Here is a 13,494-nt window from a genome sequence, read left to right as displayed (position 1 = left end):
ACCTGTGCAAGTAATTGCAATAGCCTAAAACTTATGTGTCCTCGTAGCATCGACCTCAACCCCTTGAAAAGGGGACTTGATTGAGTTTGCAAAGTACTTAAAAAAATGGAGGTACTTGGTTTTACTCCGTCAACTTTGCAACATGGGACTTTGACGGACGTTTAAATGTCTCTCTCCTTCGATCCTAATTTCAATCTCCTTTGCACATCTCATCAGGCTCTAGGTCCAGTAGGAATTGAACCTCAAATGCAGGACGTCCGAATGTGTGGCTACTGACGTGAAGTTCTTTCAGGCCATCAAATGCAAGTTGGCAACTTGTGTGTGCCTTGGCTCTAGTTCCTAATCAAGAATTAAAGCTTAAACTCAAGGACTTTGACTTATTTAGTTGGAGTCATGGGATGTCCTGGCCTTTTTGACAGCACCAACTGGCAACAACAACAATTCCAAAGTTCCAAAAGGTCGGGTGCAAAAACAAACAGAAGTATTGTCGGCGGCTGCAAATGTAAAACGGAATAAAAAAAGAAACAAATAATAAAGCATTAAAGTTCACTGAGATATCAATTTGTGCCTTTTTTTCTTCTTCTAGCTATATTTATACCGGCAGGGCGCACAAATATTTCATCCTCCGCTTCCCCTCCTCCGCTTCTACTGTACCACTCTTTCACGCCTCCGCCATCGCCTGCGAGCTTCTCGTCCGCCATAGCCATCGGCGTCCTGTCACGTCTCACACACACACACACACACACACACACAATCTCTCTCTCTCTCTCTCTCTCTCTGCGCCAATAGTGGTGGAAGGAAAGGCCGCCGTCTTAAATCGCCATCAGCTGCTTGCCGTCCCTTTTCCCCCCCCGCAATGGTTCCCTGCCACCATGCATGCCATGCTTTGCGCCTTTTCTTCCTCTCTCCATCTCTGCAATCTTATTAGTTAAGCCCTGGTCTCTGTGCGTGCGTGCGTGCGCGTGTCTGTGCGCCTCCCCGGTCGCCTCCCATTTTTTTCCCTGCCCCAATCCTCACCTCTATATCCCCCTTCTCCTCCTCTAACCCTAGCCTCCTTGCTCTGTTCCCCCCCCATCCGCTTGCCCCGACCTTCGCTCTCCTGACCCCTTCGCGAGAGTCCTCTCTCCTCCTCGCTGTATGTCAGCTCGTGTCCTTGCAGGAATCGACGTCTCCCCATCGCTTGCCAATCCATCCTCATGGCCGCACATCCGAAACCGGCGAAGGTTTGCTGCCACTCGTCCCCCGCTTCTTCTCAGCCTGGTGGAGCTCTGCGGCCTACTTCTGCACAAGCCGCCTCTCTCTCGAAGCCAGAGGAAAGTGTTGTGACGAGAGAAGCAGCGGCCGCAGGCCTGTCGACCACGTCTGATTGGGGCATGTCTGTGTCTACCCGAATTCATAAACCACCCAGCGCAGTGGTGGTTGCCAATACGCCTCAGGAGGCCGCCGCCATTCTCTCCTTGAAAGGTAGGCTTATTGTATAGTTATAGTTAAGAATATGCCGGGTTCTAGTTAAGAATATTCTGGCTATGAACACTTCTAATTGTCTGTTTTCGCTATAACCCCGATACATCAAGATAATAAGGAGGATCCTGATCCCATTACATCATGAGCTTAACAAGAGCTATGCTTGCAGTCTTAACAGCAATTGGTTTCTGCAACTCAAGTTTGTCATTGAAGAATATAAGGTTTAGTAGGCGCAGTCTGCTCTACTGGAAAGAGTGCTGCGCACATCTTCAGGATTAATAGGCTGCAGTTCCCATCGATTGGATTTGTGTTTCTTATACTTCCAGTTTTGGCAGCTCGAATCAACTGCCAGTCATTCATGGAAAATGTAGAGGGAGTGCCACATGAAGGATGGCACAATGTCACATTCACCATTTGTTTGACCGTTTGTGAAATTATTTAGGAGGCTCCTTTGGTGATGGAGTAGTGATGTTCTATCTTCGGTGTAGCAAAAACCTTAATGCCATGGGCAGCTGAATTATCCATAGTTTTTATTGTTTGTTGTTTGCTTTTTTTTTTTTTTGGTGTTTGGGGTGGGGGGGAGAAGATTTGAGAAGATTGGTGTTGTTATTCTTCTTGGGGTTGATTTAAATATAAAGAGCATACTTGTTGATGATGCAATATAGATTTTCTTGCAGCAGATTTCCCGTTTTCTTAGTGTTCCTCTTGGGACTCCATGAACACTAATGGTAGAAATAATAGTAGCAAAAGTGATTGCTTTTGAAGCTGTGTAACCACAAAAGAGAGTAAAAAGAGTCCTTTAGTCTATTGAGCTCTAATAAGTTCTTAACATTAACAATTCCGATAGTGATGAGGTTGCAAAAACACTTGCTACTATGAAAACCACCCAAAATCCTATGTGACTCATGATGAGTTTATTCAGACCCTAGTACTAGTTAGGGCAAAAAACTTGGAGAAATAATGGTCTTTACACCATTTTTCTATATGGATGGAAAGTGAACACTTGTATAATAAATTCTTATTAAATAAAGAAGCTATCTTTCAAAGGTTTTTAAACATTGTTTGTGTTTTGTGCTTTCAAATGATCTAAATGAACATTGTGATTTAAAGGATTAATTAAGAAAAATAATTGGAGGAGGGTTGTTCGTTCACTTTCTACTGGTTTTATGCATGTTATTTTGCAGTCTTTATCTGCACTTTTGGAGACATATTTTTCATGTTTAACACGCAGCTGCCATGTCATTTCTTCAGTATCTGGAGTTGTGCCTCTTCCCCAGTCGATTCATCCTTTGGATCCACTTAACCCTGCAGAGATTGCTGTTGCCACGGCAACAGTGAGGGCAGCTGGGGCTACACCTGAGGCAAGCTTTCATTAAATCTTGGTTGTTGGTTCTGCATTTAAATGGTGCATAATGCACACATCTTCTAAACTCCAGTGTCCATCCAGGTGCGTGATGGAATGCGCTTTGTTGAGATAGTTCTAAAGGAACCAGACAAGAACGTGATTGCTTTAGCCGATGCTTATTTTTTCCCACCTTTTCAACCTTCAATCCTTCCAAAGGGCAAAGGAGGCCCAGTAATCCCAAGGCAGCTGCCTCCAAGACAAGCCAGGCTTATTGTGTATAATAAACTAACCAATGAAACAAGTGTATGGATTGTAGAATTATCTGAAGTATATGCTTCTGCTCGAGGTGGTCACCACCGTGGCAAGGTGTTGTCATCTCAAATAATACCTGATGTACAGCCACCCATGGTAGTATATTTGAAACATATCTACTTATAAAAACATTTACACCCCTATCATCTGACCAAGTGGGGGTTGTATTTGCACAGGATGCAATGGAGTATGCGGAGTGCGAAGCCACTGTAAAAGCCTTTCCTCCCTTCAGAGATGCAATGAAGAAGAGGGGCATAACTGATATGGAGCTAGTTATGGTAGATACATGGTAAGCTGTTGTGTGGATGAGATTCCAGTAATGTGTCTTTGAGATTGTCAAGGAAGACAACCGTATCTATAGTGTATGATTCCAATCTTGTCTTCTCTGACCACCCCACCAACATGTTATTATCCTACAGGTGTGTAGGTTATCACAAAGAGGAGGATGCTCCTAGCCGGAGGCTTGCAAGGCCGTTGATATTCTGCAGAACTGATAGCGATTGTCCTATGGAAAATGGATATGCTCGACCAGTTGAGGGAATCCATGTCCTAGTTGACATGCAAAACATGAAAATTATTGAATTTGAAGACCATAAGCTAATTCCACTTCCACCACCAGATCCTCTTCGGAACTACACTGCTGCTGAAACTCGTGGGGGAGTTGACAGGAGTGATGTCAGACCTCTACACATAACTCAACCAGAAGGACCCAGTTTTCGTGTCAATGGTTATGCTATTGAGTGGCAAAAGGTCTATCTGCTTATATGCATCCTTACCATCTTTTTTGTTGCTGGTTGTGCCTTTGTTGCTTTGGGATGTTGTCCTTTCTGATCCTGATATTTGCACATGCAGTGGAATTTTCGGATTGGCTTCACTCCAAGGGAAGGCTTAGTGATCCATAGTGTTGCCTACAATGATGGTAGCCTGGGTCGCAGATCAATTGCTCACCGCCTAAGCTTTGTTGAGATGGTTGTGCCTTACGGGGATCCTAATGAACCCCACTACAGGAAGAATGCGTTTGATGCTGGAGAAGATGGGCTAGGAAAGAATGCTCATTCATTGAAAAGGGTTAGTACAAGTAGATTCTGCTCTGTTAACTGAGTTTTGTGATGTCCTGCACACTGTTAACTGAGCCCCTGTGTACCTTATTGAGTGCTTCTATGGTCCTCTTTGTTGAAGTCTAATAGACTGTTAGTGTTGGTTACCCATTTGTGGCAGCTAAGGAAAATCTCAAAATGGGCTAGGATGTATGTTTAGCTCACATGGAAAGTTGTGGTAAAGTGGCAAATTGTTCTGCCAATGGTGTTTGCTTATTGATGTGTCTTTGTATCTAAGAAAAAGTTATAGGTTGTGCTGATAAATTAGCCTTTTATATTACAGGGTTGTGACTGCCTAGGTCACATCAAGTACTTTGATGCCCATTTTACAAACTTTGATGGTGGTGTTGAGACAGTAGAAAATTGTGTATGTTTGCATGAGGAAGACCATGGCGTTCTGTGGAAACACCAGGATTGGCGGACAGGTCTTGCTGAAGTACGAAGATCCCGTAGGCTCACTGCCTCCTTCTTTTGCACAGTAGCAAATTATGAATACGGATTTTTTTGGCATTTCTATCAGGTGATTGGTGACTTTGGCTTGGCATCTGCAGAAGAATCTTAGCGGGTCCTATACTCTCATTTTTCAAGTCAATTGCTGATGATAGGTTGCAACTTTGAATTGCAGGATGGAAAAATAGAAGCTGAAGTAAAATTAACTGGGATACTGAGCTTGGGTGCTTTGAAGCCTGGAGAAACAAGAAAGCATGGAACTGTTATAGCCCCAGGGCTGTATGCACCTGTTCATCAGCACTTTTTTGTTGCTCGAATGAACATGGCAGTAGACTGCAAGCCAGGGGAAGCTTTGAATCAGGTATGAAAGACTGCTTTGTGTATGCATGCTTGAAGGTACTCGTGTGCCTGCATGTGATTGTGTATATGTGATGGTGCAGCTAGAAAGGTTGTGTTTTGTCTCTAAGCAATTTATCATTCTAGGTTGTGGAGGTAAATATGAAGGTTGATGAAGCTGGACCAGACAACATCCACAATAATGCATTTTATGCAGAGGAGACTTTGTTGCGGTCAGAGCAGCATGCTATGCGGGACTGCAATCCTCTTGCAGCTCGACATTGGGTGGTAAGATTGAAAATGTGAAGAATAAAGCTTCCTGTTGTTCAAATAGCATGGTAAAAGATGACTTAGGTCTTATTTATCCTGTCACAGGTGCGAAACACACGGACTGTAAATCGAACAGGACAGCTAACGGGCTATAAGCTGGTTCCAGGGTCTAATTGTCTGCCCCTTGCTGGACCAGAAGCAAAGTTTCTGAGAAGAGCTGCTTTTCTTCAACATAACCTTTGGGTTACACAGTATGACATGCAGCAGCAGTTTCCTGCTGGTGAATTCCCAAACCAGAACCCTCGCATTGGAGAGGGTCTTCCAACTTGGGTGCAGCAGGACAGGAAGCTGGATGAAGCGGACATTGTTTTATGGTATGAGAATTAGCTTCATGCTTTTTGTGCTGTTTTGTATTTGCAGCAATATATGTTGTATACTTGGATGATTTGGTGGATTGAAGTGTCATAGTCTAGGCTATAATGCACATATTTCAGCCGGCCGTGATAGGATAGACTGTTGAATTTATATGCAGGCTCTAAAAACAAACCTATATATTGCCTGTAAAGAGTTTTTTTGAACTTATCAAAAGTGTATTGCAAGTGTTGGTTTGGGGGGTTCTCAAGAATAGGAAGTGGAAGCTCAAGTATTGTGATCTCATTGTGCTTGCAGGTATGTATTTGGGGTCACTCATGTGCCACGACTGGAGGATTGGCCAGTTATGCCTGTTGAAAGAATTGGCTTCATGCTCATGGTGGCACCCTCTACTTTTTTGTTTGGCTGTTGCTGTGTTGGTCTTATAAGCTTTCAAGGCACAGGCTGTAGGCTTAACCTGTTTGTGGTCTTGACAGCCTCATGGATTCTTCAACTGCTCTCCTGCTGTGGATGTCCCACCATCCTTCCCTGATGTAGATGGGAAGTGGAGCAATGGGTTGAAACCTGCTGTTCAGAGCCTACAACACAACCTTATGTCAAAACTCTAGGATGTGGACCACTGAACAACCCGGAAAGATTGCTGAAGATCCAGAACAGCTTTCGTCTGTTGAAGTTTGGCTCTAAAGCCTCCTGATAAGAAAAAAATGAAGCAGACACAGAGTCACTTCATGGCAAGAGTTGCGAATCATTCTTGCATTTACTTACCTGATATATAAGTCGAGCGCCTGCAAGAAGTCTTGTGAATGGCATACAACATAACCTTTGTCATCCTGGAGTATGTGCATTTTATGTAATACTGGGCTGACGCAACTATGTAAGGCTTATTCAACAAATGTAGTCCTCGTGTTAAGTCTCACACATGTCTTGTTTTCTTTGGGCTGACTTAAACCATGTAAGGCTTATCCTACGCATTCAATCCTCATGTTAAGTCTTATATATACATCTCACTTCTATTTACTGTGTATGATGTTGCATTAAAGAATCAAGAGATGTGCAAGAGGTAGTCTTGCCAATATGCAAAAGCCATAGGCTTTGGTAAAAGACAAACAAAAATAGCCACTTTGCTTCCAGAAAAAAAATGGAACTTGTTGAAGAAAGGAGTGTCTGGGCATTTTATGCACAAAGATTGATTGCAGTTGTGCAAATAGTCTCAACCATGAAAAGCAGGCACACCACAAATGGCAAGCGTTACCAACATCATAGAAGCCAACTGCCATGATATTATGCTTTTAAGACTGCTGATATGACACTGAATTCTAGAGCATGAGTGAAGGTTTAAAAGCATTTTGAGAATGTCACAAAGCCTAGTTCCAACACAAGAAGTGAAACAAATGGGTGTATGATCTCAGCTTGTCTTTGATGCAATCCTCATAAGACCCATGCTTGTCTAGTGTTCTTTGTCTAAACTTCAAGATTTGGAATTGAAGTCCCAAGTAAGATGCAGTTAACAAACCTTGTGATTGGTGTGCTCCTGTCACTCGTATTCGTAGTGAGGCCCATTAAAGTATTTGGAGTCCATAGATGTAATACTATGTTGCCATTTTGAATGGCTGTTTGCACTTGATTACACATTACTAGCCTTTTTGTTATACATCTTCTATCCTTTAGCAAGATCATCAAATTGTCGAGGTTAATGAGATTCCAGAATTATCAAGGCACAAAGTCCTAAAATTCAAAAAGGGGAATGTATTGCTCAATTTTTTGTCCAGTTGGTTTTGTTAAGTTAATTTTAGGTTGCACATTGCCGTTCTATTTGGTTTTTTCCTTGATTCAGAGCAAAAGATAAATGAAGAAACAAGTGCGGACATTTAGATTGTTAAGTAGAATTCAAGGCATGCCACCAAGAGGCCATAATAAGGTCTTGCCATGAGGAATCTCCATCTTCCAAGTATGAGCTTGTTAAGTAGAAGTCAAGGCATGCCACCAAGAGGCCATAAGGGTTTTGGCATGAGGAATCTCCCTTTCTCAACATTTGACCAAGGGTGCTAATACATGTCTTTTAAGATAGCTAGTTGAGGAGCCCACCATGTATTTCTTGACATTCAATAGAGCATCCCCAACTAGTACACTTGTCTTGTTTCTTCCATAGGATAAATTTGAAGGTTGAGTCAATTCATCCAAATATTTTTGGTCCAAGATAACAATTGTAGGAAGAAGGAACTCATGTTATGACACTTCGACACTAGAGATGAACAAAAAACAAAAACTATCACTTTTATTTGGTAGAACATTTAATCCAACATATTCTTAAAAATCTATCACTTTTATGTGGTAGAATGTTTAATACAACATATTCTTAGGTGCGACATCCACACCAATGGGATAGCCTAGATGTCTAGGAATGATCCTTCCTTGCCATCTTAAGTTAGCCAAATCTCTTTCCTTGTGACCCCCATGAATTGATTGGAGTATTATTGAGATGCTAACTCACAAAAGGCCCAAGCAACCAAGCTCTTTCCACATTATTTATTCAACCCTAAGAAATACAAAAAATCTCCATTTGAGGCAAGCGTGTGCAACATATTCAAGGTGGGATACATGACAAACTAAGGGTTGAGAGGATATCCTCTATTGAAAGAACGAGAAACAGCAACTTGTCCAGACAACCCTTCCACCATGATTAATAATTATTGTGACATTTGTAAAATGAGTGCTAAAACCCATGGGCACCCATCAATTCTTGTAAGAAAGACCAATTGACATGGCCATAAGTTTTCTCTCTATTTGTTTGGATCCCTCTATAAATGCCCCATACAATGTAGTATGCTTGACAATTATGATGTCCACTTACTGGCATCAAGGGAAGGAGAGAAATGGGTAGTGCATATTGAGGTGGCAAAATGTTCACAACAAATTTTTTAAGTCTAAACAGTAACTTGTCTAGACAACCCTTCCACCATGATTGATAATTATTGTGACATTTGTAAAATGAGTGCTAAAACCCATGGGCACCCATCAATTCTTGTAAGAAAGACCAATTGACATGGCCATAAGCTTTCTCTCTATTTGTTTGGATCCCTCTATAAATGCCCCATACAATGTAGTATGCTTGACAATTATGATGTCCACTTACTGGCATCAAGGGAAGGAGAGAAATGGGTAGTGCATATTGAGGCGGCAAAATGTTCACAACAAATTTTTTAAGTCTAAACAATATGCTACTCTAAGCCTCGATAATTTTATTCTTCTTTAAGTTTGTGAGACAATGCTTTGTGCTATTACGCATACTCTAAATCATTGTAATGAAACTTGTGATATATTGCGATTTTATGCTATGCATGCATCTTTCAACCTAAGGAGGGATATGAATATCACAAGGATATGCACCTCTCTCTCGAAAAATAGGGAGTGTCCATGGAAAAAATGTGTGTTTCTTATTTACACAACAAAATGGCAAGATTTTGGTTCAAACTTTCATTAGACTTGGTGGAGATTGGTTGAAAAGTTTTATAGAATAAACTTATTGGAAAAGATTTCAAATTCTAGCTCATTTTTAGTATTGCCAGAAAGGTTGGATATGGGCATATTATGTGCCCCTTATTGAGTTAAATTCATTAAAGCTACTAAAGATTAGCTTTTCAAACATTTACACGACAATATTTGGTGGTTCTGTAGCACACATTAACATTTGTTAAGATATTGGGATCCTTCTCCTATGGTTGGTTTGTTGGAATAATTATTAAATAAAATAGTTGTAATCCGAACTCTTACATGCAAGATCTTAATAGTGAGTGTTCCTACATGTAAATATATTTGTGTGTCTTCTTGTGTCCTGCTTTCTTATTTCAATGTTACTAAATTGATTTCCTCTAGTTATTTACACATGCACATTATTGACCATGTTCAAATCTTTCTAATGGGAAAGCATATTATGAGAGTAATATTATGATCAATAATATTGGCATATTATTGATCATGAGAGCTAAGTGACATTGACAACATTACATATTATTGATAATGATAATCTCTTTGTATAATGTGAAGATGTACTATGAGGGCAAGTACTATCGACATATAATTGTATGAAACATAAAATATGGGGACACTTGCGAAAGGAACGAAGCACTTGTTAGTTATATATATATATATATATATATATATATATATATATTTGAGCGATGCTTTCCGATTGATAGGGAAAGCCAATTTTGTGGACGGAGGCCTGGAATGCCACCAGATTTTGTGGGGGGGGGGGGGGGGGGGTGCGGGGTGGTGATGCAGATCTTTCAAGTGGTACAACACAATATCTACTCGGGATGTCAGAAGCAGGAACTCAACAGTTGTTGTGATGTTTCCCAGCTGTCGTGACACTTTTGAACTCTTTGGTGGTGGTCTCCATTAGATGGGATATGAGAGAGAGAGAGAGAGAGTCCGTCGCATGGCTTTTTAAAACCCTATAAATTGCAGCAAAGTCAAAAACCATTGCCCAAATCCAAGGTTCCCCCCACATACATTCACAAAACATATCAAGGTTGGCAACATTTCCTCACCTTTAGGTACCCATAGAGCTGCCTCCATCTATGTATTCCATACCCTACCTCCCTCACCTCACTCTATGCATCCCATAACATTTCTTTACATTAGGAGCAAAACACAAATCTTTCTTTATTGTTTCCACCCAAGTACCTTCATGCATAGGGGGTAAAGGGGCCAATAGAGTGCCACCTAAAAGTCCCCCTTCTACATGTCATGAGTCCCACCACCCCAAGGAATCATAGGTTTGGCTCTGTGTCCCACCACCTCGAACCGATAAAAGTGCCATCTAAAAGTCCCCCCTTATACATAGGGTGAAAGGGTCGATAGCTTATCATCTAAAAAGTCTCTTGTTGTGACTTCTTTTCCCCAAGTAAGTTACATAAATGTTTCTAAATAGTTAAACTATATATATATATATATATATAATATGGAGCTTAAAATAATAATAATCTTCAAGGCATTTTGATATTTCTGCCAAGTAGAAGGTTCAACAAAAAGTGACAATGAGGGGCCATTATAATGACATTCAGTGATGCGGTTTTATATGCTTTACACAATTTAAAGTATAAAAGAATCGACATGGCTCCATTGTTTGACTCATATTATGTAATATAGAAAAATCTATATTGCAACTTTAAGTGGAAAAAAAGTTGTATCATTTTTGTAAATTTGTCACTAAATTGCAGTGGGTGCGGTTTGCTTTTAGGGGGTGTCACTTCATTGCCCCCTTTACCCTATTTCAAATTTATAACCTGATCTTTCCTTTACAACTTGTTCATAAACACTTGTATGAATTTCATCACCACACCCCTGTCATATAAGGTTGGCAAAGTTGATTTTCACCAAAGTCCTAGCACTATTTTGTAATGTGTTTGACAATTTGAAAGGACCTTTGGATGGGTGGATGGCTATTTCAATCAAGTAAAATCTTTCATAATACACTTGATAGAAGAGTAAACAATGCACAAGCAACTTGTGCACACCTCGGTAAACCTTCGCTTTGCATATGCCAAATTTAGTGCATGTCATATTTTTCCATGTTAAGTTTGTCAAGCTTTCTTGCACTAACACATGTGTCTATTTTTTCAACCTTCCAACTTGTTGCATTTAACATTGTCTTATTCTGATTAGCAACTTTACTTATAGGATACACTTTAGGTCTTGCAACAAAAAGAAGATTAATAAGGGTGTCATAACACTTGATGGCGGTGGGAGGGGGACCTCTCCCCATTGCCACATAGTTGCAGCTGATGCCAATCATGGTAGTGCAGTATTCTTGCCCTTTACAAGTCCCCACAAGCCTTTGACCAAAAAGAAAAAAGGTTTTTAGCACACTTCTAGTATTGTCATCAATCTCTATTGGTTCGAAGAAAAATACATGGAGTTGTTCCCAATTATTTGTTAGCGAATTTCTTTGGTAAGGTCTTCATCTGGCTAGTTGATGCAACCACCTACTTCTTGGAAGCCCTACTAGCCTATATTACCCCCGTTGTAGCTAGTGCGATGGGGCTCTAAGTCATAAGGATGCAAAATGGTTTTTCCAGTAAGGATCCAAGCACAAAAGGTGGTTCCCATCTCCAAAGCTTCAACCAATATGCTATACTCTCTAAAAAAATGGCACCTTTTAAGACAAATCAGAATGAACCTAAGTTAGGATTCATGCTAGAAAGGTCACTAGAACTTACAAGGAGTTATTAAAATTTCATTCATGGCCAAGGTTACCTATCTTAGGACTTGCTCCATCAAGTGAAGGCTAACCATCATACATTTTACTCATAATGCATAAGGTCCATGTAAGGCACATTGAGATGTGTATAATTGTTGACCTAGGTGTAATAATGTTGTGACACTCATTTTTTGATTTCATGGGTTGATATTGTAGTTACAACTAACATGTTTATCAAAAGGATTATACATAAAGCCTGGGAAAAAGTGTCAAAAGAATTGCAAACTTTAATGGAAAGGAACTTTGAAAATTAAGAGCACATCACTTTCTCTAGTGGGAAGCTTCTAAAATGTGTATGTTAGATTATTATCAAGTTGCAAGGAAGACTTGACATTCAAGATACATGCATGTGGCAAATATTTAGCGTTACCCTATAATATTGATTGTTTTTTCCATTGGAAAAGTCCCTCCAACCCACTATATCAAAGTTTAGGGAAAGGTATCTCCATAGCAATTACACCAAAGCAAGGAAAAATAACTCCAAAATAGAATACAATACTCTTATTTTGTGTCTTGAGATAATGAAGTCAAGGAAGGAGATTTGAATACTATTACTGTTGTCCATTGTGATAAAAACACTGGTCACAACAAATTCTACATGGATAACATCTAAATTAACACAAAAGGGTTAGCTGCAAACAAAGAAGAAGAAGAAGAAGAAGAAGAACAAGAAGAAGAAGAAAACTCGTTAGAATATTTTGTATAATATATAATACAATTTGTCCAAAACACAACTGGTTACTAGAATTACAAATTGTTCAAGGGTCATATAATGAGTGCCCCTCAATAGCTAAGCAAGGTAAAGTACATGAAAGTGCTTGCACAATCTAAGAAGAAAGATGATCAGGGAGATATAGGTTACTTCATATGTAAGGTACCCATCCCCAACTACTATGATGATCAAGCAACCATTACCAGTTGCTTGCACACCTCTCCACAAATAGCATTGTGGGGACCCCATAGGATGCATCGGCTTAGTTGATCAAGTGGTCTCTAAATCTACTTCACGAGGAAGCATCAAGCCTTAACCCAAAAGGATCAAACTTTAAGGTCCCTAAACTGCTAAGATCATCCTACGAGAATAATCTAATGCCCTTGCTAAAGAGACCACTTGGCCATCTCTTGTTGGAAACTACAAGAGCTCAACAACACGACATTGGATGGAGACTCTTATTATTTCAAGAGCGCAACACACTGTCAGCTCAACTATCTCTCACCTAGTTGGCCTACACTCTAAAGTTCAGGCTATCATACTCCTTACACTAATGGAAGAAAGAAAACCAAATAACTTGAGAGGTGTAGTAGACTCACCTACTTACCTTCACCACATTGTAGCCTAGATGCCATTGAATGCTCGATGGTGGCTTCATGATCCATGTGGTTTTCCAATGATGAGAGGAAAGATAGAGGGAGGCAGAGGAGGAGAAGAAGTAAGAGAAGGATGGTGTGGAGAAGAGCTTCTCTAATGGGTCCCTCATTGTGTCTCACACACTCCCACTCACTCTCAACCTCACACTCTACTTCTCACCCTCCAAGCTATGGAAGCTAAAAGGCAAGAAAAAAATGAAACCAAGAAGAGAAGATGG

At 40.4% G+C, this 13,494-nt stretch overlaps 1 protein-coding gene across 1 annotated transcript; it reads left to right on the top strand.

The window, feature by feature from the left end:
* Positions 1 to 614: 614 nt before the first annotated feature.
* LOC148011259 (spermidine copper dependent amine oxidase 1-like) lies at positions 615 to 6,663 on the top strand. Its single transcript, XM_087670035.1, has 12 exons — positions 615 to 1,464; positions 2,716 to 2,825; positions 2,912 to 3,217; positions 3,298 to 3,410; positions 3,541 to 3,871; positions 3,974 to 4,189; positions 4,502 to 4,738; positions 4,844 to 5,029; positions 5,152 to 5,292; positions 5,380 to 5,648; positions 5,944 to 6,025; positions 6,123 to 6,663. Exons 1-12 carry the CDS (start codon positions 1,197 to 1,199, stop codon positions 6,252 to 6,254), a joined length of 2,391 nt encoding a protein of 796 aa, XP_087526161.1. The 5' UTR covers positions 615 to 1,196; the 3' UTR covers positions 6,255 to 6,663.
* The last annotated feature ends 6,831 nt before the right edge of the window (positions 6,664 to 13,494 follow it).

This window comes from Lygodium microphyllum, chromosome 28, assembly GCF_053477565.2.
Source record: "Lygodium microphyllum isolate KBCC chromosome 28, Lygodium_microphyllum_v1.1.10, whole genome shotgun sequence".
In the NCBI taxonomy this organism is placed as follows: Eukaryota; Viridiplantae; Streptophyta; class Polypodiopsida; order Schizaeales; family Lygodiaceae; genus Lygodium; species Lygodium microphyllum.
Note: the sequence above shows the minus strand (reverse complement) of the source record. Positions and strands in the feature narration are given on the sequence as shown.

Excerpts from the sequence above, each read along its gene's own strand:
- LOC148011259 (XM_087670035.1), top strand. The coding sequence starts at position 1,197 with ATGGCCGCACATCCGAAACCGGCGAAGGTTTGCTGCCACTCGTCCCCC. Across the intron at positions 3,411-3,540 it reads CTAGTTATGGTAGATACATG|GTGTGTAGGTTATCACAAAG; the intron begins GTAAGCTGTTGT and ends ATTATCCTACAG. Across the intron at positions 4,190-4,501 it reads ATGCTCATTCATTGAAAAGG|GGTTGTGACTGCCTAGGTCA; the intron begins GTTAGTACAAGT and ends TTTATATTACAG.